The 23,625-nt window shown below is 39.8% G+C and overlaps 3 protein-coding genes, 1 long non-coding RNA gene and 1 other non-coding gene across 6 annotated transcripts; 3 read left to right on the top strand and 2 right to left on the bottom strand.

The window, feature by feature from the left end:
• Positions 1 to 277: 277 nt before the first annotated feature.
• Positions 278 to 5,806, bottom strand: LOC148734554 (uncharacterized). 2 transcript variants are annotated; one of them, XM_088753417.1, is made up of 5 exons: positions 5,390 to 5,806; positions 4,582 to 4,709; positions 4,218 to 4,294; positions 3,820 to 3,940; positions 278 to 702 (listed from the first exon to the last, which is right to left on the bottom strand). In XM_088753417.1, exons 2-5 carry the CDS (start codon positions 4,681 to 4,683, stop codon positions 652 to 654), a joined length of 351 nt encoding a protein of 116 aa, XP_088609543.1. In that variant the 5' UTR covers positions 4,684 to 4,709; positions 5,390 to 5,806; the 3' UTR covers positions 278 to 651. The 2 variants fall into 2 exon arrangements, with proteins under 2 accessions (XP_088609543.1, XP_088609542.1); XM_088753416.1 differs by having other exon boundaries at positions 5,290 to 5,805.
• A 1,448-nt stretch (positions 5,807 to 7,254) lies between these two features.
• LOC148734553 (U4 spliceosomal RNA) lies at positions 7,255 to 7,393 on the top strand. Its single transcript, XR_015999536.1, has one exon. It is a non-coding gene; the product is annotated as a U4 spliceosomal RNA (small nuclear RNA).
• Positions 7,394 to 8,430: 1,037 nt separating this feature from the next.
• Positions 8,431 to 10,508, top strand: LOC111341735 (ras-related protein Rap-2b). The gene has a single exon (XM_022948728.2). It carries the CDS (start codon positions 8,972 to 8,974, stop codon positions 9,641 to 9,643), a length of 672 nt encoding a protein of 223 aa, XP_022804463.1. The 5' UTR covers positions 8,431 to 8,971; the 3' UTR covers positions 9,644 to 10,508.
• Positions 10,509 to 13,439: 2,931 nt separating this feature from the next.
• LOC111341741 (uncharacterized) lies at positions 13,440 to 15,413 on the bottom strand. The gene has a single exon (XM_022948740.2). The coding sequence runs from the start codon at positions 14,840 to 14,842 to the stop codon at positions 14,042 to 14,044; it is 801 nt and encodes a 266-aa protein (XP_022804475.1). The 5' UTR covers positions 14,843 to 15,413; the 3' UTR covers positions 13,440 to 14,041.
• A 4,687-nt stretch (positions 15,414 to 20,100) lies between these two features.
• On the top strand, positions 20,101 to 21,068 carry LOC148734552 (uncharacterized). Its single transcript, XR_015998346.1, has 2 exons — positions 20,101 to 20,441; positions 20,536 to 21,068. It is a non-coding gene; the product is annotated as an uncharacterized LOC148734552 (long non-coding RNA).
• Positions 21,069 to 23,625: the final 2,557 nt, after the last annotated feature.

The following is a 23,625-nucleotide window of genomic DNA, read 5'->3' as shown; positions in this document are numbered from 1 at the left end:
GTTTAAAATGTTATGAAAGCTGAAAAAGAAAGGGTTTCGGTGTCGCGCTTATTCAGAGTTACAAGTTTGAATGGCCAAGGGGTGGGCACTTATTCAAGGAAATACGGTATATCGATCACTTGAGGCTGTGCGCGTTACTTCGTGTTGTTTCATACTTTATATTATCTCATATTACCCAGTTTGTCAGGAAATCAATCGTCGTTGTGTGTTTACGCCCTACAAAAACGTCGCATCAGAGTTTCACGATCTAGCTTCGCAACGAAATGTACCAGCAGTGTTTTGCCTTGTGTTATTTATTGAGTTTTTTTGGCAGCATTTTTTGTTTTGATGTTCTCTTCCCGTCGCGGTTTGCAGGGCGACTTTTAACAGTAAATGAAGCTGTTTTCCAAATTTTTGTCTCAAACGACTATTTATTCCTGTCGCTCTGCTGTAGATATAGGTGAAGAGCTCAAATAACAGAAAAGTTTGCGTCACAAGAATTTCTTCCAATTATATATGCCAGAAAACCTCAGGCATTACTCTGAATGCCAGAACTTCAGCCTGGGTGAACCAGAAAGGATAGACAATACTTCCCTATATTAACCATCAATGAAAAGCTAAGTAAGTCAAATATCTCAGAGGCGCTCAGGCATTAAACTGAATGCCAGGACTTCAGCCTGGGTGAACCAGTAAGGCCGAGAGACAACACTTCCCTTGATTAACCTGTGAATGTCAAAGAAAATAAGAATGTTAGGTATCCCAGAAGCACTAAGGGATTACTGTGAATAGCAGAACTTCCATTCAGCCTGGGTGAACCAGAAAAGATAAACAACACTTCCCCGTATTGACCATGAATGAAAAAACTTAAAGTATGTTGTATATCCCAGAAGCGCTCAGGCATTACACTGAATGCCAGGACTTCAGCCTGGCTGAACCAGAAAGGATAGACAACACTTCCCTATATTGACCATGAATGAAAAGCTAAGTATGTTGTATATCCCAGAAGCGCTCAGGCATTTTTCTGAATGCCAGGACTTCAGCCTGGGTGAACCAGAAAGGATAGACAACACTTCCCTATATTGACCATGAATAAAAAGCTCAGTATGTTGTATATCCCAGAAGTGCTCAGGCATTACACTGAATGCCAGGACTTCAGCCTGGGTGAACCAGAAAGGATAGACAACACTTCCCTATATTGACCATGAATGAAAAGCTATGTGAAACTTTGTTATATATCCCAGAAGTGCTCAGGCATTACAGTCAATGCCAGGACTTCAGCCTGGGTGAACCAGAAAGGATAGACAACACTTCCCAATATTGACCATGAATGAAAAGCTATGTAAGTTATATATCCCAGAAACGCTCAGGCATTACACTGAATGCCAGGACTTCAGCCTCGCTGAACCAGAAAGGATACACAACACTTCCCTATATTGACCATGAATGAAAAGCTATGTATGTTGTATATCCCAGAAGCACTCAGGCATTACACTGAATGCCAGGACTTCAGCCTGGGTGGACCAGAAAGGATAGACAACACTTCCCTATATTGACAATGAATGAAAACCTAAGTATGTTATATATCCCAGAAGCGCTCAGGCATTACTCTGAATGCCAGGACTTCAGCCTGGGTGAACCAGAAAGGATAGACAACACTTCCCTATAATGACCATGAATAAAAAGCTCAGTACGTTGTATATCCCAGAAGTGCTCAGGCATTACACTGAATGCCAGGACTTCAGCCTGGGTGAACCAGAAAGGATAGACAACACTTCCCTATATTGACCAGGAATGAAAAGCTATGTGAAACTTTGTTATATATCCCAGAAGTGCTCAGGAATTACAGTCAATGCCAGGACTTCAGCCTGGGTGAACCAGAAAGGATAGACAACACTTCCCTATATTGACCATGAATGAAAAGCTATGTAAGTTATATATCCCAGAAGCGCTCAGGCATTACACTGAATGCCAGGACTTCAATATGGGTGGACCAGAAAGGATACACAACACTTCCCTATATTGACCATGAATGAAAAGCTATGTAAGTTATATATCCCAGAAGCGCTCAGGCATTACACTAAATGCCAGGACTTCAGCCTGGGTGGACCAGAAAGGATAGACAACACTTCCCTATATTGACAATGAATCAAAAGCTAAGTATGTTCTATATCCCAGAAGCACTCAGGCATTACTCTGAATGCCAGGACTTCAGCCTGGGTGAACCAGAAAGGATAGACAACACTTCCCTATATTGACCATGAATAAAAAGCTCAGTATGTTGTATATCCCAGAAGTGCTCAGGCATTACACTGAATGCCAGGACTTCAGCCTGGGTGAACCAGAAAGGATAGACAACACTTCCCTATATTGACCAGGAATGAAAAGCTATGTGAAACTTTGTTATATATCCCAGAAGTGCTCAGGCATTACAGTCAATGCCAGGACTTCAGCCTGGGTGAACCAGAAAGGATAGACAACACTTCCCTATATTGACCATGAATGAAAAGCTATGTAAGTTATATATCCCAGAAGCGCTCAGGCATTACACTGAATGCCAGGACTTCAGCCTGGGTGGACCAGAAAGGATAGACAACACTTCCCTATATTGACCATGAATGAAAAGCTATGTAAGTTATATATCCCAGAAGCGCTCAGGCATTACACTGAATGCCAGGACTTCAGCCTGGGTGGACCAGAAAGGATACACAACACTTCCCTATATTGACCATGAATGAAAAGCTAAGTATGTTGTATATCCCAGAAGCACTCAGGAATTTTCTGAATGCCATGACTTCAGCCTGGGTAAACCAGAAAGGATAGACAACACTTCCCTATATTGATCATGAATAAAAAGTTCAGTATGTTATATATCCCAGAAGTGCGCAGGCATTACTCTGAATGCCAGGACTTCAGCCTGGGGGAACCAGAAAGGATAGACAACACTTCCCTATATTGACAATGAATGAAAAGCTAAGTATGTTGTATATCCCAGAAGTGCTCAGGCATTACACTGAATGCCAGGACTTCAGACTGGGTGAACCAGAAAGGATAGACCACACTTCCCTATATTGACCATGAATGAAAAGCTAAGTATGTTGTATATCCCAGAAGTGCTCAGGCATTACACTGAATGCCAGGACTTCACCCTGGGTCAACCAGAAAGGATAGACAACACTTCCCTATATTGAACATGAATGAAAAGCTAAGTATGTTATATATCCCAGAAGTGCTCAGGCATTACACTGAATGCCAGGACTTCAGCCTGGGTGAACCAGAAAGGATAGTCAACACTTCCCTATATTGACCATGACTGAAAAGCTATGTATGTTATATATCCCAGGCATTACACTGAATGCGAGGACTTCAGCCTGGGTGAACCAGAAAGGATAGACAACACTTCCCAATATTGACCATGAATGAAAAGCTAAGTATGTTATAAATCCCAGAAGTGCTCTGGCATTACTCTGAATGCCTGGACTTCAGCCTGTGTGAACCAGAAAGGATAGACAACACTTCCCTATATTGACCATGAATGAAAAGCTAGGTATGTTATATATCCCAGAATTGCTCAGGCATTACTCTGAATGAAGGACTTCAGCCTGGGTGAACCAGAAAGGAAAGACATAATTTCCCTCTATTAACAGTGAATGAAAAACAAAGTTTGCTATATCCCAGGAGCTCTCAGGCATTACGCCGAATGCCATATAAATCTTAGAAATATGACAAATAAATATATATCTCAGAAGTGACCAGGAAACACTAAACAAAATAATATTGTTACAGGATAAGACTTCAAGAAAATAGATTTTTTTAAATGATACAATGTTGACTATGCCTTACTTCAATGGGTGCACAGAATTTAAAAATTAAAATGTCATACACTGCAGGCAGAGCACATAAATTAACATCACATGGCTCCTCTTCAAGGAGAAAGAGCAAGTCATCTCTTAACCCCTTCCATCTGAAACAGACAGAAAAAAAAAACAGTGAATAAAGTTTCCACCTTTATAATCCAAGCTTACCATATTTTTGCTGGTAACTGGGTAAAAGTGAAGAACAGCTCCCCTAAAAGTCTGTCGGCCAACTGTCGGCCGGCAGTATGCCAACTGTCCATCAAACTAAGTATCCCAAGTGAGATGTGAGATTTAAAGACATGTATTCCAATAGAAAGTGAAATACCATACTGCAAGCTGGAACTTTTTATGCATGTCAATGCAGAAATGCAGAGTTGTACCTACCCCCCAATATTTGCTTTGCTCTTTAGGAAACACTCAGCAAAGGCTTCCCCAAAAGGAACATCAGGAGAGGCACATTCCTACAAATAAATTGCATGTATCACTCAATAATGAATTAACTGAGCTAAAGTCATATAATATTCACTACTAATGGTAGATATATAATCACTGTTCACCACAGATAAAATATGTTCACTTTTATGGACACCTTTCGTCTGCCTTTCTGTAAAGTCAAGAAAGCCAAGGAAGCTCTCACTAATTGATTATAAATAAATTGCATAACAAATACCAGTAGGCTGAATATGTTTTGTGTTATTGTATAATTCCACTATGATGCATGTCATTTAGCATTGCAGGTATAACCTACCTTAATAGCTTTGCAGAATACACAGCACTCTGTGTCCAATCCTTGCTTGCAAAGTTCATTGATATATTTTTTGGCATCACCAGCTCTTTGCTTGAGCAGCATTATCAGTGTTTTGTAATCAAGAGTAACTGTCATGAAAAAAGACAAGAAGATAACAAGAAGTTGAAGTTAAAATAGCTACACCAAAGATCTCAAATGTTATACTTTCCCAGATATTTTCTAACACTGCCAAGCATAAAATGGATTCAATAATTACTATCACGTAGCTAGACATGTAACATAAAAACATTGCAAAAATAAAAAATAATAAGATAAAAAAAATATAAAGAGTCAAGATTGGCACACACAAATAACCTGGAAATTTAACTTTAAAGCATCTTCCATTAACTACTATTCCAGTTTTCTCAATGGCATCCCTCTGGCGATTTAAATCTTTTATCGTAGAAAAATAGAAATGAAATAAATTATAATCCTGTCAAGACCCTATCAAGGAAACAAACCCGAAATTTCTCCTAAAGTAGCCATAAAAAGTGATCATAGCTAGAAGACTTAGAGGCTCAGCGTAAAATCAAACTCAGCCAATTATGTGATTTTCCTGCCAAGCAGAGATGAGTTCTGATACACCGTGAAACCAGCATTCACAACAAAACATAAGAGAGCAAACTCACTTTTTCCAATCTTAATAAAAATATAAACGTTATGACTTACCCCGGTTCGTCTTAGCTTGAAAATGCTAAGTAACGTTTGCCAAGCTTTTCTTGATCCAGGATCAAGAATTTATTTTATCGATCAACCAAAGATATCTCACCACTTCTCCTTCTTCGAATTTCTGCCGGAAGATGGTAGAAACAACTCCAAATAGAGAGGCGATGGCCACTTTGTTGTTCTGAACATATCGGTCATCCAAGCTTCCGCCATTTTTTAAAGCTGGACCGTACAAAACGCTTGGAAAATGTGCCACCAACAGGCTACTTCAAAAAACTTACTGACTCTTATGCCACATTTCTTGAAATTTAAGATAAACCATTCCCTTGACTCATCTGGAGGAGAATGAAGCAATTCAACCCTTCGAAGTTTCAAGGGATCCATAACTGCACTCGACCGCGGGAAACTAAACATTCCCGCTTTTGCTTACGCATATTAATATGAAATCCAATCTCCAAATGTCAATAGGCCGATCCAGCCCCTAATAAACAAAAGGCTTCAGATTACTTCGAGCAATTATCGAAAAAGGCTGTCAAGGCGATGATGGAAACTTATCCGGTTTATAACGTCACTCCATAGCAACCAGCCTTTTCGAATATTTGAACTTCCGTTTACCTGTGGCTCGTGATGTACGTTGGGGTATGGGGTGAAATTGATATGAGACACGACTATGAAACGAAATACTTGCTGAGATCCGTTGTGTTTTTATTTTTTTCCTTTTTTATGATCCCCCTATACTTCCCGGCCGACGTTCAAAATGCTTGCAATATTCAAATTACGCACCTACGAATTGCACAAAGGACATCAGTTTTGCATGGTTCACTCAGTACAAGATTATTATGATTCATTCCTTAAAAAGAAAAAGATTATATTATAACCAAGGGATAAGAACCCTTTTTTACTTTTCACATTTAATGCATCCAGTCTGACAGTACATCGAGCTATACAGTGGATCATCTTTCCTCAGTCCTGCCCTGAGTTACAAGTTCTAGTGGCCGGCCACTTCCCGAAAACAAACCCTTTGCCTCTTGAGAGCAAAAATCACTTTAAAAAGTCTGACAAAAAAATCCAGCCACTGCCTCGCCCGTAGGTATGTGTCACGGTCTGCGAGATTTTTGAATACTCCCCGTCTCTATGGACAGAATGGTTTTGTCATGAATGTTATCGATTAGTATTTCTGGTTTCATTTCGTATTTAAGGGGCAGTTTCACCTTGCGGTAAAACCACCGTTCTGGAGAAATTTAAAAGTCAATAACCAACGTGAGGTTTACTGACAAAGTTCTTGTGTTGTACTTTAATAGACACGTCTTTGTAATCATTGTGGGATCACATTATAAGAGTCCCAAGTCAACTCGCGCCACATTTGACGAAAAATAATTTAAAGTACGGTTATTTTCGGTTTTAACATTTATCAGTGAGAACATAAAACCTTACGCCTTCATAATCGTCAAGTTTTAAGGGAAAAAAGCATCTTCTCCCGCACGCATGTCGCACCAGTCATCATCTCGACACTCATTTGCATTTTAGAGAAGCGTATGCAAATTACGTCTTGTCAGTCACGCCAGTCAATCAGTAGTGTCATTATCACGCATATTGTTGTGCTGCTGCCATAAACGTGGCCATCGATTGGAATTCTTGTTTCAATTTTACCCATTAAAATCATAGAATCAAATTTAGTGGAGAAAAACTTAACGATAAGAATTGTGTACAGCTGGAGATGTTTCACAATTGATACGCATGCGTAGTAGAGTTCAAAACACTACCCAACTTGTCAAACTACAATTCAGGATCGAACTTATGCGAGGAAAAAAGTCATACCCGATAAAATCGCTTTGTCTCCATTTGATGTACCGAGCAAACTTGAAAAGAAATATTTTTCGGAGTAATTCGACAGGAACTGGTAACTATAAATCCCATATGGACAACACTAGTGGTTTTATATAATCACCGCTGAACACCCAAATCATTAGCTTTGCGCAGTGGCATTACCGTAGCCAGTGAGGTTCATCCGAGGCGCGGTTATTGCTGATTGAAAACTTTTCCCAATACCCCGCAAGACGGCTTGAAATACAGCCGGCTTTGCAATTTTTGACGGTCCATACGTGGACCCTACAATCAACATAAAGAGATAAAGCGATGATTCTGATCAGTTTAGATCAGCCCACGCAATGGCTGGTCAGGGAGAGGATGAACTCTATTTCCCTGTTTTGTTTTGCCGGCTTTGATGCATTAACCAATGACTGACCGTATTACTCTGAAAGAGATCGGTCCCAGTCTGTGGTTACTTTTTCATCACCTTGTAAGCTCCAGCAAATTGCTCTATTTCAGTGCTAAAAGATATGAAGGTGACAAGAACTCTATTTCTTCATCAACGCTTTTGCTCAAAATTTAGTAAGCGTGGCCAAACAACCGAGAAGGGTGTTATAAAAACTTTTGATATCCTCGCCCTCACTGAACCTTAAGCATTTCACCCTCAGTCAAGCTGCTAGAAATTGCCCTGGATACCTGTTGATGAAATCTGGTAAAATATCAGCCTTTATTATCCAACTACACCTAGACGAGTACAAATAACGCAATAGACGAGTACAAATATCACGCGGTATTTGTACTCGTCTATTGTAGAGTACCGGTTAAACAGGTTTTCTCGCATCGCGCAAGCGAAGAATTGGATTGTAGTTACGAAAAAAAAAACAAATGGCGGACAACCTGAATCATATTTCCGACGACGAAGAGTTAGAATGGCTGGCAAATATAGATCCAAGTTCATTAGATGAATCGAACGAAGAAAAACAGCTTGACGACCAGATATCATTTAATGAAGAAAATAGAAACAGCAGCACAACAACGCGCCAATTTCGTTTCGCTTCGCATACTTCTGTCACGCACTCCCCGTAAATAAACATCCGCGAAATTCGCCCGCACTGCACTAACAGTTTGGCGTGTTGGATAATAATGACTTATACGTTTTGTTGTGTAGTATCGCTGAGTATTTTTAACGTTATTTGTATTTTGACTCGCCCTACGGGCTCGTCAAAATACGGCACAACTCGTAAAAGTACTCAGAATATAAATTGGTTATCGTAAAGAGTTTCTAGGCTGACGTTTCGAGCGTTAGCCCTTCGTCAGAATGTTAGCCCCTCAGCTTGAGCCCTTTGCTCTTATGATGGGCTGACGCTCGGAGCGTCAGCTTATAAACTCTTTACGGGGGCTAATTTACATTATCAACTCAGTTGTTTAAGCTAAAATATCTTGTTATACACCCCCACCGACGCAGCGTCACAGTTTCTTTGGAAACTTGCCCCTTTATTTATTTGAGTATACTGGCAGTTTAGTTTACAAGGTACGTTGGTCACTCCTCTCACTACCCGCTTTCAGGAAAACCGTAACTAATTTTGTAAGGGATCACCTCAAAGAGCTCTTGTGGAAGTTAAAGTATGAGTGTAAGTGGCAGGGTGCTCACCAGCGGTGTAACTGTATTGCGTTCTTGCTCGAGATGGAATCTAATTACACACAATTATCTCACTTGATCTGATAGAGGTTATCAACGTTTGTGTTTATAATTCTCGCTAAAAGTCTTGCAAACAGGAATCCCGTTTTACCTTTATCACCAAAAAAGTGCCTTGTTGAGATTAATTGCAATACTTAGCTTTACACGGAGAAAAACGCATTCAATTTTCCTAGCGGGATGTCACGGAAGAAAGCGAAATCGACTTCCGGTGTCTTCGAGGAAGCGGATAAATTTCGACGAGCTACTTATTTCAGGACAATTACTGTGGCTGTTTTGGGAGATTCTGGCGTGGGAAAGAGCTCAATTATTCGTCATATCGTAGGGGAGGCGTTTATTCACGAACACATACCTACAGTAGAAGAATTCTACGTGAAGCAAATAACCTACAGAAACAAAACTTGCGAGATTCACATCATCGACACATCGGGAACCTACGAGTTCCCTCCTATGAGGCGAATCGCTATCCAAAAATCCGACGCTGCAATATTAGTGTATTCTCTGGATAAGCTTGGATCCTTCTCAAAGCTGGAAAAATTCATGGATGAAATCGAGAGCTGTTGTGCTGACAGCAATCGTCGAATTCCAGTCATCATCGTGTCTAACAAGACTGATCTTCCTAATTTGTCGGAGCCAACCTTTGTCAACACGAACGGCGAGCGAGTCAGCGCCTGTGATCATCTGGAGGACAAATGGAAGTGTCAATGGCTGCCTGCTTCGGCCAGATTCAACCTAAATATGGATGTGATTCTCCCTAAACTCTTGGATAAACTGTCTCCTGAGAAGACACTGGAGAGGAGTCCTAGCCACATTTGGAAGCGCAGATTTCGTTCATTTTCAGATAAAAGCTGATTAGAAAGCTCATAGTCATTTCATCCGGCTCCAAGTCGCTTGGTATGTTTCACGCTGTAATCTCGCTGAATCATTTTTCTAAACCCTTCGTAATTTTTGTGGCTAAGTTACAATGTATGTACAAATTATTTCGTCGATGTCAGGTGCAATAAGAAAAATCCTGAAAATGAAAAAGACACTTACGAGGTATCAGTTAATTATAGGTTTCTGTCCCACAAAGAGATAGTCATTGTGAACGAAGCTTCTTCAAACTAGGCTTTCATTAGAACCGTCATGTATTCTTAATACATAAATTAAACGCGTCTAAGAAAGGTCTTTGATGAATAAGAAAACGATCCACAAAATAAGAATTCAAAACAACTTAAGGCAGAGCTGATGACGGGTCATTTACGTGCTTGGCCCGGCCCTTGTGACCGGCAGATTTAGAGGAAGATTTTGTCGGCGAAATGTCCGCTGCCAGGACGCAATCCATTGCTATGTGAGTCTGTTTTAGGGATTTGCCAGTTTGCTGTAAATTTTCGGCTTATTCCAAAACAATGAAATTAAGAATCACCAAAATAACTCATCTAGCTCATCCAATGGAAAAACTTAGACAAACAGATAACTAGACAAAGTCGCTTTCTCCAGAGGAGAGATCTGATGTAATGATAATGATCTTGTTACGTTCTAGCTCTAAAAATACGATTTGATTAATAAACTATGGTAAGATGCGCTAATAAAATCCATCCTATAAAGTGGCCCGGATCTGGTCAGGGATCATTACGATATATTATTGCCTTTTGCACAAAAGAAGACGGCACTTAAACTATCCAGGATCCGTCCTTCGCTGAATTGTTATGCTATTAAACGAAGTTCCTTTTCACGGTCTTTGTGTCACTCGTCGATATTACTTCCCGTCAAGTTCGGTGTGTTGAAACCTTTTCTTCTGGAAATTTCTCATGCGGTATTTTTTATATTTGAAAACATGACTCCTCTCCGGACTAATTAGGTAAAATACTTCGTCCCTTGTATCCCTTCCCTAAAACATCTTTTTTTTTTTTAAGTTTTAATGAGAGAACAGTTCTTGTAGTTTGTATTTTCTCTTCGCAGTATAAAATTGACCGAGAGGCAACAGACATCTCGGTTTTGATCGGGTAGTCTAGTTGCGAACACGGACCCAAACCTCCTTCGTTTTCTTCACTCCTTCATTAGAGACTAGGCCTAATGAGGCCGAAGTGGCTGACTATGGCTCATCAGTTTTGTGAGTGCTTGGTTTTTATGTTATGGCTGATGTGTCTTCCGGTGGTTAGATTGTTTTTACGTCAAAGATATATCAGAGACGTGTTGTTTCCAACAGTGTGCTGTAGCAAGAAATAAAATCTGAACACAATTTTAGTTTTGACTGTTTCTGCACGACAAATTCTTTGTTTACCTCAAACTGTTATACTTTCAGTAAAGGATTTTTAATTGCATTTCAGTTTGATGCTGGGAATATCATAAACAGGGAATCAGCTGTGTTGCCAGGCTTACCGATAAATAATATTCTTTGCCTCAGTGGTTGCGTCAATTTGTGTAGACGTTCAAAGTTGTCAGATCGTGAATAAACGTGCACGGTTTCACAGTACAAGCTGCATTTCCGAAGGCTACCCTCACCTAAACAAAATAAGTACAGAAACAATCATGTGTTTAATGGCGTGTGACTGGAAATGACGAAGTTGCTCTTGGGCCCTGTGCGACTTCCTCTTTTGCGTGATCAGTTACATGTGCCGTAGACTCACGCGCATGAATGCAGGAATGAGAAATGGGACAACGTATGGAGAGGTTTAGTCCCTCTGACCATTAAAAGAAATCAGCGAAATGCACATAACGAGCCAGTGAGCGAACACTGCATGACGCAGCGTTTTCCGTTGACTTACGTCACGAACTGATGCATAAAAAAAGGACTGTTGAGACTCGAAGGATTGCGTCTGCATCGAAAAACAATTCAGACGTAGGCTTCTTTTACCACTACAGACACAAGCTTTCCATTTATCCCTAGCGGTTTGTTTTACGTACATATTTCCTGTAAAATACGTACCTGTTTAAGCAAGCGTGCGTTTCTGCTGCACTAGAGTTCCAGTTTTACGCACGCACTCCCGCCCGCCGGCTGTTGTTATCAAATCCATTTGACATGAATTTGGTAGCGCGAATTTTTCAACCAACCGCAGATAATCATGATTACCTCGAAGAATATGCGGGCATGACAAACGTTTAACCAGCTAATTAGTATGTTTTTTTCTGCGTTGCAAATTCGTTTTGACTGGTTTCATTTTTCGTACACGCTCAAATTAATATGCAAAACAACTATACTAGAAACGTTTTATCTGTTTGACTGAAAATAGAGAGAGAATTGGTTTCGCCTTGTTCCTGAAAATCCATCATTGCTCTGTCAGACCAATCTAACTCGAGATGTGCAAAGCAGAACTTACACTGAAGAACAAATATCAAAAGCAGTGAAAACCATTTAATTATGAACTTCAATATACAATGACCACAAGCTCTTTCTTCTCATGATCATGATTACCTCAAACGTTTTTGACGTCATTACTGAGGCACAATGACTGGGACTACAGATTATCAGCAAAATTAACAGATTCTCATTTGGCCTTCACATGAATTAAATAGCAAAAATCAAATGTTATAGCTAGACGAATCTTTGTTTATACGAAACATTTTCTGGCCTTTTCTCAGAGAAGGAATTTAGGTGTAGAGAAGGAATTTGCACGCACTATCGACCGATGAAAACAAACAAATTCTTGATTTGAGAGCGCTCTGTCATGTCATTGAGTGATATTTGGCTGGGGTTGTTTACAGCCACGTGCCACGTTTACAACTTTGAAGATGAAGGAAACTACAAAGTGTTAGCTCAATGAGACACAAATATGATGACTAAAAAATTCTAAATGTAATTAACGCACTTGTGAAATGATGATTGCATTCCTCTAAAGGAACAAACTATGACGAGTTCCTTTACCAAGGTTTAGTAATGCTGAACTAGAAAAAATAATATTAATAATTTAGGCCGCGTGCTTCCTTTCACAGGTCCTACATTGCAAAATTTGACTCAAACTGATGTGCTTACCTCTTCTCTCTGCAGCTTTTCGTAAAATAAAATCTATAAGCAATCAATCTTTATTCTCGAAGTTTCGCTCATCCCATCTAATGGTTGATTGCGGAGAGGATGATGTAAAAATTTGTGTTTTGCAATACGTGTTAATTGTCTCAACTTGTTTCGTTGATCAGGGATTTGTTTTTTTCTTTGGTGATGGCTTCAGTCCAACACTTTTTAGCTTCTCACCTTAAGTGTCGACCTTAGTTTCGACTTTCTACCCGAAGTCAGTTCTTGTTTTGATGTACTCTTTAATTTGGTGTTCGCCTCAACCGCCTTACTGATTGAAGTGTTATCTTTTATTTGCAGCTCGAATTTGTTGTCGCCCAGAAGATCGATCATCGTGATTCCCATCCTATTCATTGAAAAGTGATTAACAAGCATATTCCTAAATATGTTAAGAGATTTAGTGTTTAGCTAGATCTTTGGGTAAACAAATTCCGAAATTGAAAACTGGGGAAAAAATTGTCTTTTGGAGGGGGATTAGCCTTTTGGAACTTTGTCACATTTTTTTTACGTAATTTGAAAGAAATCAACGGTGTTTTCAAGGGTGCCGTACTTTGAAATATTATGTTAGAAACGCAGGTGAAAACAAGCAGCTATTTGAAAAGTTCAAAACCAGAGCATCCTCTGCGGTTTGCCGGTTTCAGTTTGCGTCGATCGCTGAAACAATATTGCGAAAGGTTTATTTATACCGGACTCGGTATATTTTTGGAGAGAACATAATACCAAACATACATTTCCTGTTATCTGTCATTTGCCACAGGTTAAAGAATGATACCGAAAGAAAATAATGATAATAAAAATGCTATTCTAGGCGACACGTCCTTACTACATAAAGCTTCCATTAACTGCTACATTTCTTTTAGTTACTATTTCTGCCATGTTCACACGGTAATATTTATCCAAGCTTATAAAAATATTTCTTGCCGGCCAGCCGGCTTTCTGAAAAATATATTCTTGTTTATATATGTATTAGTTTAGCTTCTCGACAATAATATCACAACTGAATTTAGCCTTAAATATAAGCGTCTGCAAACCTAAATTTCAACGGCGGATGACACACTGTGTTTTTCGTATAAAGCTGTTCTTGCGAGTTATTTACAACTAAGAAGGAAGCTACAAGAGAGACAAAGGAACTGTAAAATACGTCAGACGGAAAATTTGTCATTGGCCTTCACAGTTCTTTAAATTCAGAGTATTCAAATATATCTATTGTTGAACTTTCTTTATATCCTTGCGAAATCTTTGCTGACTTCCCACGCAATAAATTAGACATTTGAAGGCGAAAACGACAACAGCGCCTTCGCTTCTTTGAAAGAGTACCGTCTCGGTTTGTTCAATGTTTGCGTACGATTAGAAAGCGATGTTAATAGTTTAATCATGTCTCTGTCGCCCTGTTGTAAGGCGATTCCCAGCGGCGTTAGTCCGTCGTCAGTTTTCGCTTTGGCGTTCGCGCCACGACCGATAAGAAGCTCGGCGCACTGTAAACTTCTCCCGCAAACTGCGGCGTGAAGCGGTGTCCATCCTTCGCTGTCTATAACGTTCACATCAGCTCCGCATTGAATTAAAGCGCTTACACAACTAAATTTCCCGTCATAAGCCGCCTCGTGAAGTGCCGAAGCTCCGCTCGAAGTTAGCTGATCAATATTCACGGACCCCGAGAGTAAAATATTTTTGAGAGCGCCAGGGTCATTCGCGGAAACGGCCGCGCAGACTGTATACGAGGGATGAAGAAATCTCGCATTGCAATGAAGTCCTGGCTTTGTGTAACTCTGTAGCGCCTGTAGCCTCGGCGAGTGCTTTCTATCCCAGGGATTTTCATCTTCTACCGTATCGATTATTATCTTTGGAACGGAGGAAAAATTTTTTTTGTCCGTTTTCGAGGTCGCAAAAAGTTGCGGCGGTAAATTGTATTGATTTGTTATTCCATGAGCTTTGAGTCCGTTGGAAAGTCTTGTTAATTTTTTCTTTGGACGAAAACTGTTTCTTTGCGGCATGAACATAGAGTTAACTGAATTCATTCCGCTTTCTACTGGCACGATAGTTAACTGTGGTAATACTGAAACCATTTCCCTGAGAGAAGTTGCTGTGTGTAGAACTCTGAAATTATGAATTTCTTTCCGTCACTGCCAGTGTCCTTGGCTAAGCACACCAGATTACCTCGCCGTAACCTGCGAACAGCCTTAAATGTATTCTTTCAATTTCTAGGCTCAAGACTAATTGCGCTGGGAAATTCAATCCCATGAACACATGCTTGTCTTGAGAGGCTCTCGAAGAAGATGTCCAGTGGTCCAGGAGAGATTATTGGCTGAACAGTCTTATTTTATGTATAAATGGTGATGGAAAAGTCGAGAACCTTGCTTATTTGCTTCTAGTTCGTAGAGATATGCAACTGACCTCTGCCTGATGATTTGTGATGGTTGATTCATGTTTCAGTCACGATCCAACGAACACATAATGGGGTTATTTTCCCATCGCATCCAAATTCCTGTCAATCATGCTAGTCTTGACGTCAAACCGTTGTTATTTTCCGGCTTAGGCAATAAGAGATTTTTATTGATTGTCTTAGGGGATCTCTTTTATCCTTATTGTGTGAACTTAGAGGGTGTCAATCGAAGAAATGACAGTTTTGAATATAAATACGATTTAGTCACTATTTTTGGAAATTGTTGACAAAGCGAAACAGTAATTGTTTGGATTTTAAACGAATGGAGACAGCGAGAACGAACAAGGGTTGGATGTTGTTTAAGGGAGCGCGAGATTAAGAACTCATTCCAGAAAATTCAACATGCATTTCGTTTTTAACATTCATCCGTGGTCGAAGAGTCAATATACGCCAGCTGCCCACTGCTGTTTCGTAGGCTTGGGCTCTTTGACGTCACGCGTTAAAATCCATTTTTGAGCTCACTTCTGTTTTAAAACACCTTTATTTTTAATTGTCCAGCAATTAGGGTTATCACGTTTATTTAGTCTTTCTTGCCTTTAGGAACTAGCAAAACTTGGACTGAAGGAAAAACGCTGATTCATTCAATCGAATTACAGAAGTTTTGTTCATTGATGCATGATCTTTTTTGACAATTTGCATTTGTAAACGCATTGGCAAACAGCGTAACGACATCATTATTCTCTGAAATTAAAACTGCAACGATCTTCTCTATAGACACCACTCATGTTTATATGGATGAAAAAAGAAGTATGAGGCTATCGTGGAAAAGTATACATCAAATCAGAAAATATCTAAATAACCCTTGGACTAAAAAACAGTAGCTCGGATCAGTGAAAAGAAGAAAAACTTACAAATCTTGTTTATTCGGACTGAACAGTCTTTTGCGTGCTCAGTCATAGAAAATGACATAGGTTGTTGCCATTCAATTGGTCATACGGTACACAGGAGATACAATGAGTCAAATTCGGACTATCAAGATCCATAGTTTTGAGAAGGAATTATGTTTTTAGGAGGAAGCTAAGACAAAGATTGAGTCCCAGTGAAACAAGCGTGATTGCCTCGGGGTTCATACAAGTATTCGTGACTCAGGTCTTTTCGAGAAACTACCTCATTTGTAACGGTCTCGCAGCGTTGTTAACATATCGTCAACAGCTAGCAGAGCATTTATGTGAAAGCTCTTGGTTAAAAACAAAGCTTAGGGTGATAGATTCTGGTGCAATACGGCCTGCCAGACAAACAAATATTCATGAAGAAAAAAATATCTCCCAAAACGAAAGACATGATCATGATCAGTTGCGCTCCGAAGGTCACCATGATTGCGCATGCACGGTCACTAGTATGTGACAATCGGAGAGCAGAGAGTGTTAGCACACTTTCTGAAGCGAATCTTCTTGTTGAGTTCGGCGAAGATGATTAAAGAAGTAAAGTACTTATCAAAAATTCAGTTTTAATTTCGTCATAAGCGTGCTTGATTTAGTACGTTACTGTGAGGGTGATACTACTGAAGGAGAACATACGAGATGCTTTCAGAGTTGATTACTCAATCCCAATTGTTTTTTTTTTCTTTAAAATTATTTCCTTTTCTTCAGCAAGCTGTATCGTATTCTCACAAAGAAATCGAATAAATTTAAAATACTTGGTCGATCATTGTAAATTAAATAGAATTTTTAATTTTACGTCTAATATTGTAAGTAGAAATACACACTGTTTCAGATGTCTCTCTGAACTCTTTTTCAATTGCACTTGTCACAAACGATCATCGCTGTCTCTGCCTTATATATGTTAAGATATTAACATTTTGTTCCATGGGAGTTGATTCAGGCTATGTCAAACCCAAAGGAGACAGAATCGGAATTTCTTTTAGGTACGTTGTTTGTAAACTCTAGAACATGCATGCATTTAGTTTTGTTTACGCTAAAACGTTTCCTGGGAGTATGCCAGCGGCATAGTTGAAAAACAAAAAGGAAATTTACACCCAGTAAAAAAATATCTTTATGCTCCTGTCGCTTTTGATCACGTCATATAAACCTAAAACTGACACAAACGCATTTAACTAGAAGTCCTCTTTTTATCTCGGCTATTTTTTAACTTTACAAAATCATTTCTCTCGTTTCTCACTGGTTAAAACTCTATTGAATTCTCTCTTCGGACACTATGAACTTGATCACGCGTCGGCTTTTAACGATCGATGTGTCAGGGTCTTGACCTCAATCTTTATCGTTGTAAATTCTTTTAAAATTCTATATTGGTTTGTCCTAAATATATCTTTGAATCAGATAGAGATCATGTGAGATAAAGCAAGGTTCAACAGTCATTCCAAGAGCTTTGTAGCAGTAAATGAACTTTTCGAGACATCACCCAGAATTCACATATCAACGACTCAGCCTTAAAATGCCCACACTTAGGTCGTATGACGTACTTTTAATCTCTTCATCAAATTACTAAACCAATTTGAAAGCCGCTCTCTCTTCACTCTCAATATTTGCAACATCATGTTTCAAGCACGCTTTCAAATCAATCACCGCGCTCCGTCATCTCATAAATAGAGAAACTGGAAAATACATATGGTCTTTGGAATTGCGGGCTTTTTACGTAACGCGGAGGGCAAATATGTACTTCCAAAATCCGTAAGAAATGAGTCAAGTGGATTTAAAAAAACATTTCTCAAATCCGTCAGCCATTATAAATAATGATGGGATTATGATGCGTCGGCTTACTTTTTATAGATGACGAATGAGCAGCGTGCGGCTACATCAGTCTAAGGCGCTTTTGTTTAATTTTCTTAATTTCGAACATCACTGGCTTTCTAGTTTAAAGATCTCTGTTACTATACTGTTCGGATATTCAAGTTTATGCTTAAGAGGTATAACGACTTAATTGGTGGGAGACTGCCATCGGCGCAAACGTTCTGAAAATTTCCGAAACTACAATGTATCTATTTTAATCTAGTGTAGCTTTCAAGTGGCCCCAATCTAAAGTACGCAAAAACCGCTTAAGACTCTTCATGGTCAGTGGGATCAAAAAGTTAGATCAAATGACTGGATAAAGTTAATTTACTGCAGAAAATATATTTCTAAGAAAGGCCAAATATGAAGTATGATTATAGGCTGAGAGTTGTGTGAAAAGGCGTCTTTACCAAAATACTCCAAACAGCCCCTTTTAGTAGTCTCCCTTGCAGCCCTTTCACGCAAGCGAAAACTCCCCCACCAAGTTTTGGTGGGGGAGTTTTCGCTTGTGTGACGACGCCGGAAACGGCTGCAACGGAGACTACCCTTTTTAGTACATTGGTAAACTTTTTGAGCATCACGTCAATGTCCCGATCAAAAATTCGAGATGATGTCACAGCAAAGTGAACAATATTTTCAACAGATGTTGTTTAGTCACAAATGATATAGTTTTTACGCGAACAAGTGAAGGGACTGAGTTGGTTTTTGAAGGTGCTCTGTTGCTGTTGTTAGCGCACGGATATGTCAAAATAAAATGAAAAAAATCAGCTCGACTAAAGAAGGATGTTTTCGATTTTGGCCCCCTTTTTTCGTCTTGTTAATAACGAGGGAAATGGTTGGAAATATTCACCACTAATTCTCAATAATCATCCATAGAGAAAATCATAACTCTTTTCGACTGGAAATCAGAAGGTTTGAAACTTCGCGTATAAAATTTTACGGTAAATATTCTTGTGTTTAAGTCTTGCTTCGTAGCTATGGGGGAGTCATTTGTTATCGGGTCGCGAATACATGTAACGCACAAAGAACTGAGGGATCACAAGACTGAAACATTTCACTCAGTCGTCCATTGACACATGTCTTCCTACGCGTTCCTCTTGGACGACTCGTACTCCTCCGCAAGCAGGGGCTCTTTTAGTTTCTTCTTTTTTTTTTATTTTTTTTTTTTATTAGTTCCTCAGTTACAGCGTACTCTAATGCGAATACACCGAAATCAATAAACTTTGACCAGAGAAAAATAAAGGGACATTACTTTCTGTTGACCCGCTTTGACAAGCTTGTAACATCCGATCTCAGGGACATGTTTTGTCAGTTATTCGACTGAATGCTGTAGCATTGCACGCCACAACAAGGAAAGCTATCCACAGGAAAATGAATCTCAATTAATGATGGCATTTTTAGAGGTAATAGCATTACATTTCATGTTAATCTTCTAGATTGACCCCGCGCTATAAACCTGATTGATGTCTGGTTGAAGAGACATTAAGGCAATTAGTAATATATGGCTATCTTATCACTGTAATGTTCAGGAGTTCGCTTATACAGTTCGCTTATACAGTTCGCTTACAGTTCGTTTACAGCTCGCTTAGTTTGTTCGTTATCCAAGATTTTCTCACACCCCGTTCTCACTTTACAGTGCACAATAAATACTCGAGGCTACGTCTCCTGGGGCCTTGGGCGTGGACTTGGAGGCCTAGACACTACAATCACGTCAACCGTAAAGAATCGGTAACCGGGTATCTATACCAGGAGAGTTGTTTGAAATAGTTGCGGTACTTTCACTATGTATCCACTGTGGCATTCTTTACTATTTAAAGAAATTCAGAGTAAAAAATACAAAAATACACGTAAACAAACGTAACCTCCTTCACCCTCGCAGTTCATATGGAGGATATATCGATGCGCCATACTGAGTAGGAGTTGTTACCCTCAGCGTGAGGTGACTGTCAACTACAACAAATACGTCATTTGTGGACTGTGGTCTTCTTAGCGTAAAGCGGCTCGGGCATAATGACCCCATAATAGGTAAGGAATTTGATGCTCTCCCTGCGAGCTTTGTTCGTGGTATCACATTAAAATGAATTTTCGATAACTGTCGGGCAATTTTGCGTCACAAGTGGAACAATTAATGAATATTCACACTGTCATGTTTTGCTCAAGGTAGTTCACGAAGCCTTTCCAAGAGTTTGTCCGTACCCTGTAAAAAAATTATAGTACTTTGCGCGTGTTTCTGTTCATTGCGGAAGTTACATGGATGGCTGATCATATTTTCAATCGAAGTCTTTTGCTCTCCCATCCCCAGTTCCCCTCGGGACCGGCAAGATATCCGCGCAGCCCATACGTCATTGTGCATACAGTTCTTGAATAAAAAAAAAAAAGCAGTGGAGAAAAAAATAGATTACCTTTGGGATTACGGGTTTTAGAGTGGTATGGTATGAGGTTATACAGAAATCTTTTCCGAATTTTTCCCCAGTTTTGAAACGAAGACAGTGATTGGTGAGTACGTGTATTATGTATTTCGGTATAACGATATAACTTTGGTTCATCCGCGATCCACTGACACATGGCGTTTTTATCTTTCATGATAAAGGCTTTATCATCAGCAACTGTTCCGCTGGGCAGGTGTGAAGCAGGGCTGTAGAAACAAAGATGGTCACCACTGTTCAGTGAGCATGCATTGAAGTTTCAGACTGCCTTCCTGTATAAAGGCTGATAGTTTCGAAAGAAACTGTTTGGGGTTGCGTTGGTGGGGGTAACGAAATAATTTGGATATATCAACAAAGTTGAAATGGTAAATTGGCCACCGTAACGATTACAAAAGCTGACGTTTCGAGCGTTAGCCCTTCGTCGGAGCGAATAGAGGAATTGTGGGTTGTGTGTGCTTTTAAAGGCAGAAAATGGAGCTACGTTATTGGTGGGAACATGGCAACGAAAAAAACAAGAATAAATTAGTGGAATGAAAAGCGTTTGTTGATCCCTGTGGGATTTAGACTGCCGGTTTGAAAGATGAGCTTTTGTTCAAGATTTTTACGGCTTTCCGTGCTACCTAAGTGTAAGGAAAGACCGCAGATTGCCATATGTTGCTTAGAATGATTAGGTAAATTAAAATGCTTAGCGACTGGTTTCGATGTGTCCTTGTCATTCCTTTCCACGTCTCGAAGGTGTTCTCTGTATGACTGCTAAACTGACAGCTTGCATTCCGGTGTCAATTTGTTTCATCTTATTTTCTATTTTTGTTATTGTACTTTAACACGGTATTGCCAATAATAGCACTTTGATTTAACTGCCTGTTACTGTAGTATTAGAACTGAAAATAATATCGGAACTACCATACATTTTTTAGGAGCTATATCACAATCAGATTGTAGTGTAGTTCGCTATGGAACCCTAAATTGGCCGTGTTTTGACGTAATTATATATATTCCTGTCTCTTGATTAATTTTCAAGCCTCACTTTTGGGAAACATCGCTATTGGTTTTTTTCACTTAACGATTAAATTTTCAATTTGATTGCTGAATTTAGTCATCAGCAGCGATTTTTCGTTTCATGGTTTAAGTTGACGGTGTTTAAAACAATTTAGCACTCTCGCGAAAAAATTTTGAGGGTGGTTTTTTCGACTGATGAAGAAATTTCACGATATGTGCGTTTGGCAATTTTCGTGCGTCAGTAGCTATCAATAGGATTGATAGATCTAAACCAGGCTTATAATAGTTTCCTCAAGAGGCTGCCATAAGTTCTGACGCAAGTATCAAAATTGTTTCTGCGGTAACATGACGAATAAAAGTTATTTTTAATTACATAACACTTTGATAAAGGTAAAAAATTCTCATCGTTATATTTTTCATAACGAGAGTTAGTTAACAATTGGTTCATGCTTTAGCGTGCACTATCGAGTTATGGAGCACGCGGGAAGTTTGGAGAGCACGAAAGAAGCGTAAGAGTTGCCCGAGGCGATAGCCGAGGGCAACTCTAGCTTCTTGAGTGCTCTCCAAACTTCCCACGTGCTCCATAACTCGATAGTGCACAGCTGAAAGCATGAACCAATTGTTTTAGAACATAGCCGGTGGAATTGTGCATCAAATCCGACGCGAAAAACGGACAACAATATCAGTTGAAGCGAATCGTGATTGTGCTGATGCCGAGTATCCTTTTTCTAGCCCAAGCGAAAAGGTCCAAACATTGTCTTCGTTTTCGGACTAGTAGGCCGAGTTTCTGTTTGTATCCATTATTGTCGCGAAATATATTATTTTTCCCCGCGCTAACAATGGCCGCTCGCGCGAAAAAAAAATTTCTGGCGAAGTCGGATTTGCTGACGCTATCAGCGTGCACTATCGGGATTTTGAATACGCTTGCGTATAAAGAATTTGATTGCGCGACTCTGCTAGCTATGTTCTAAATTTTTTTAGGTTTAAGCTGAAGAACATTGGTGGTATAAAAGCTAGTGTTTTTGGTCTCTTGAGTTAAATTATTCGAAGCTATTCCTGTAACCGTATTAAGGAACTAGGCAGATTTTAAATATTTATATCTCTGACAAAGTTGAAGCCGAAACAGAAGCCCATCAACAGGAGCCTCTATCTCCACTAGTTTCTTGAGTCAACTCTTTCCCGAGTAGCTTTATTTTTAGAACGGCTTTTTCCCCGCGAAATGGGGGAATGTGACGTAAAACAACATCAAGCTCCGTTTTCATTTGGTCTTTGAACTGTGTGCGTGCGAAACCTCCCCTGGGAGCCGTTCTATGATTGGGTCTTTGAACTGTGTGCGTGCGAAACCTCCCCTGAGAGCCGTTCTATGATTGGGTCTTTGAACTGTGTGCGTGCGAAACCTCCCCTGGGAGCCGTTCTATGATTGGGTCTTTGAACTGTGTGCGTGCGAAACCTCCCCTGAGAGCCGTTCTATGATTGGGTCTTTGAACTGTGTGCGTGCGAAACCTCCCTGGGAGCCGCTCTATGATTGGGTCTTTGAACTGTGTGCGTGCGAAACCTCCCCTGAGAGCCGCTCTATGATTGGGTCTTTGAACTGTGTGCGTGCGAAACCTCCCCTGGGAGCCGTTCTATGAATAAATCTACTCGAGAAAGGGTTGACTCCAAGGCTTAGTGTAAGAGATAAAGGCTCCTGTTGACAGGCTCCTGGCCGAAATGTAGGGCTTTAAATTCGTCTGCTTCAGCTTCGAAAAAATTTTTTTTTTTTTTAAATTTGCTCACAGTGATAATAAATTCCAAAGGATGAAAACGAAAATGATCTTGACATATCGAAATGGGTGTGCAACTGTTTCTAAAAATCGCCATTGTCTGAACACCCAAACCTCTCACCTTGTCTCTAAGCTCTTCTTAGATTCTCAGAAAATTACCTTAAATGAGTGGTACTATTAGCGTTAAAGTGTAGAAGTTTCCATGGTGTATTGGATATGTATTTTAAAAGGTTGTAAGTCTCCCTCGTAGAAGAGGACATGGTTTCACTTTCAAGAAGACATGTTTATGTCTGCGATAAGGAGACCCCACGCGAGGAAAAACACAAATATTTTTTCCCGATTTTTAAGCCGTTCTGTGCTTTGTAGATTGACCTGCTAAACGGTCCACGAGTTGCCAACTCCCCCACACAGCTGTATGTGTTCTTGTGCCCTTGTTGCGAATCACTTCGATTTGATAAATGCTTAGTGAGAATTAAAATAGATAAGCTGGAC

This window comes from Stylophora pistillata, chromosome 3 (genome assembly GCF_964205215.1).
Source record: "Stylophora pistillata chromosome 3, jaStyPist1.2, whole genome shotgun sequence".
NCBI classification, from domain to species: domain Eukaryota; kingdom Metazoa; phylum Cnidaria; class Anthozoa; order Scleractinia; family Pocilloporidae; genus Stylophora; species Stylophora pistillata.
The sequence above is the reverse complement of the archived record's forward strand: the minus strand, read 5'-3'. Positions and strand labels throughout refer to the sequence as shown.

What these genes read in the sequence shown, in the direction of transcription:
- LOC148734554 (XM_088753417.1), bottom strand. Translation starts at nt 4,683, where the DNA reads ATGCTGCTCAAGCAAAGAGCTGGTGATGCCAAAAAATATATCAATGAA. An exon ending in TATTCTGCAAAGCTATTAAG is followed by an intron (nt 4,295 to 4,581) that starts GTAGGTTATACC and finishes ATTTATTTGTAG; the next exon opens with GAATGTGCCTCTCCTGATGT. An exon ending in AGCAAAGCAAATATTGGGGG is followed by an intron (nt 3,941 to 4,217) that starts GTAGGTACAACT and finishes TGTCTGTTTCAG; the next exon opens with ATGGAAGGGGTTAAGAGATG.
- LOC111341741 (XM_022948740.2), bottom strand. Translation starts at nt 14,842, where the DNA reads ATGGTTTCAGTATTACCACAGTTAACTATCGTGCCAGTAGAAAGCGGA.
- LOC111341735 (XM_022948728.2), top strand. Translation starts at nt 8,972, where the DNA reads ATGTCACGGAAGAAAGCGAAATCGACTTCCGGTGTCTTCGAGGAAGCG.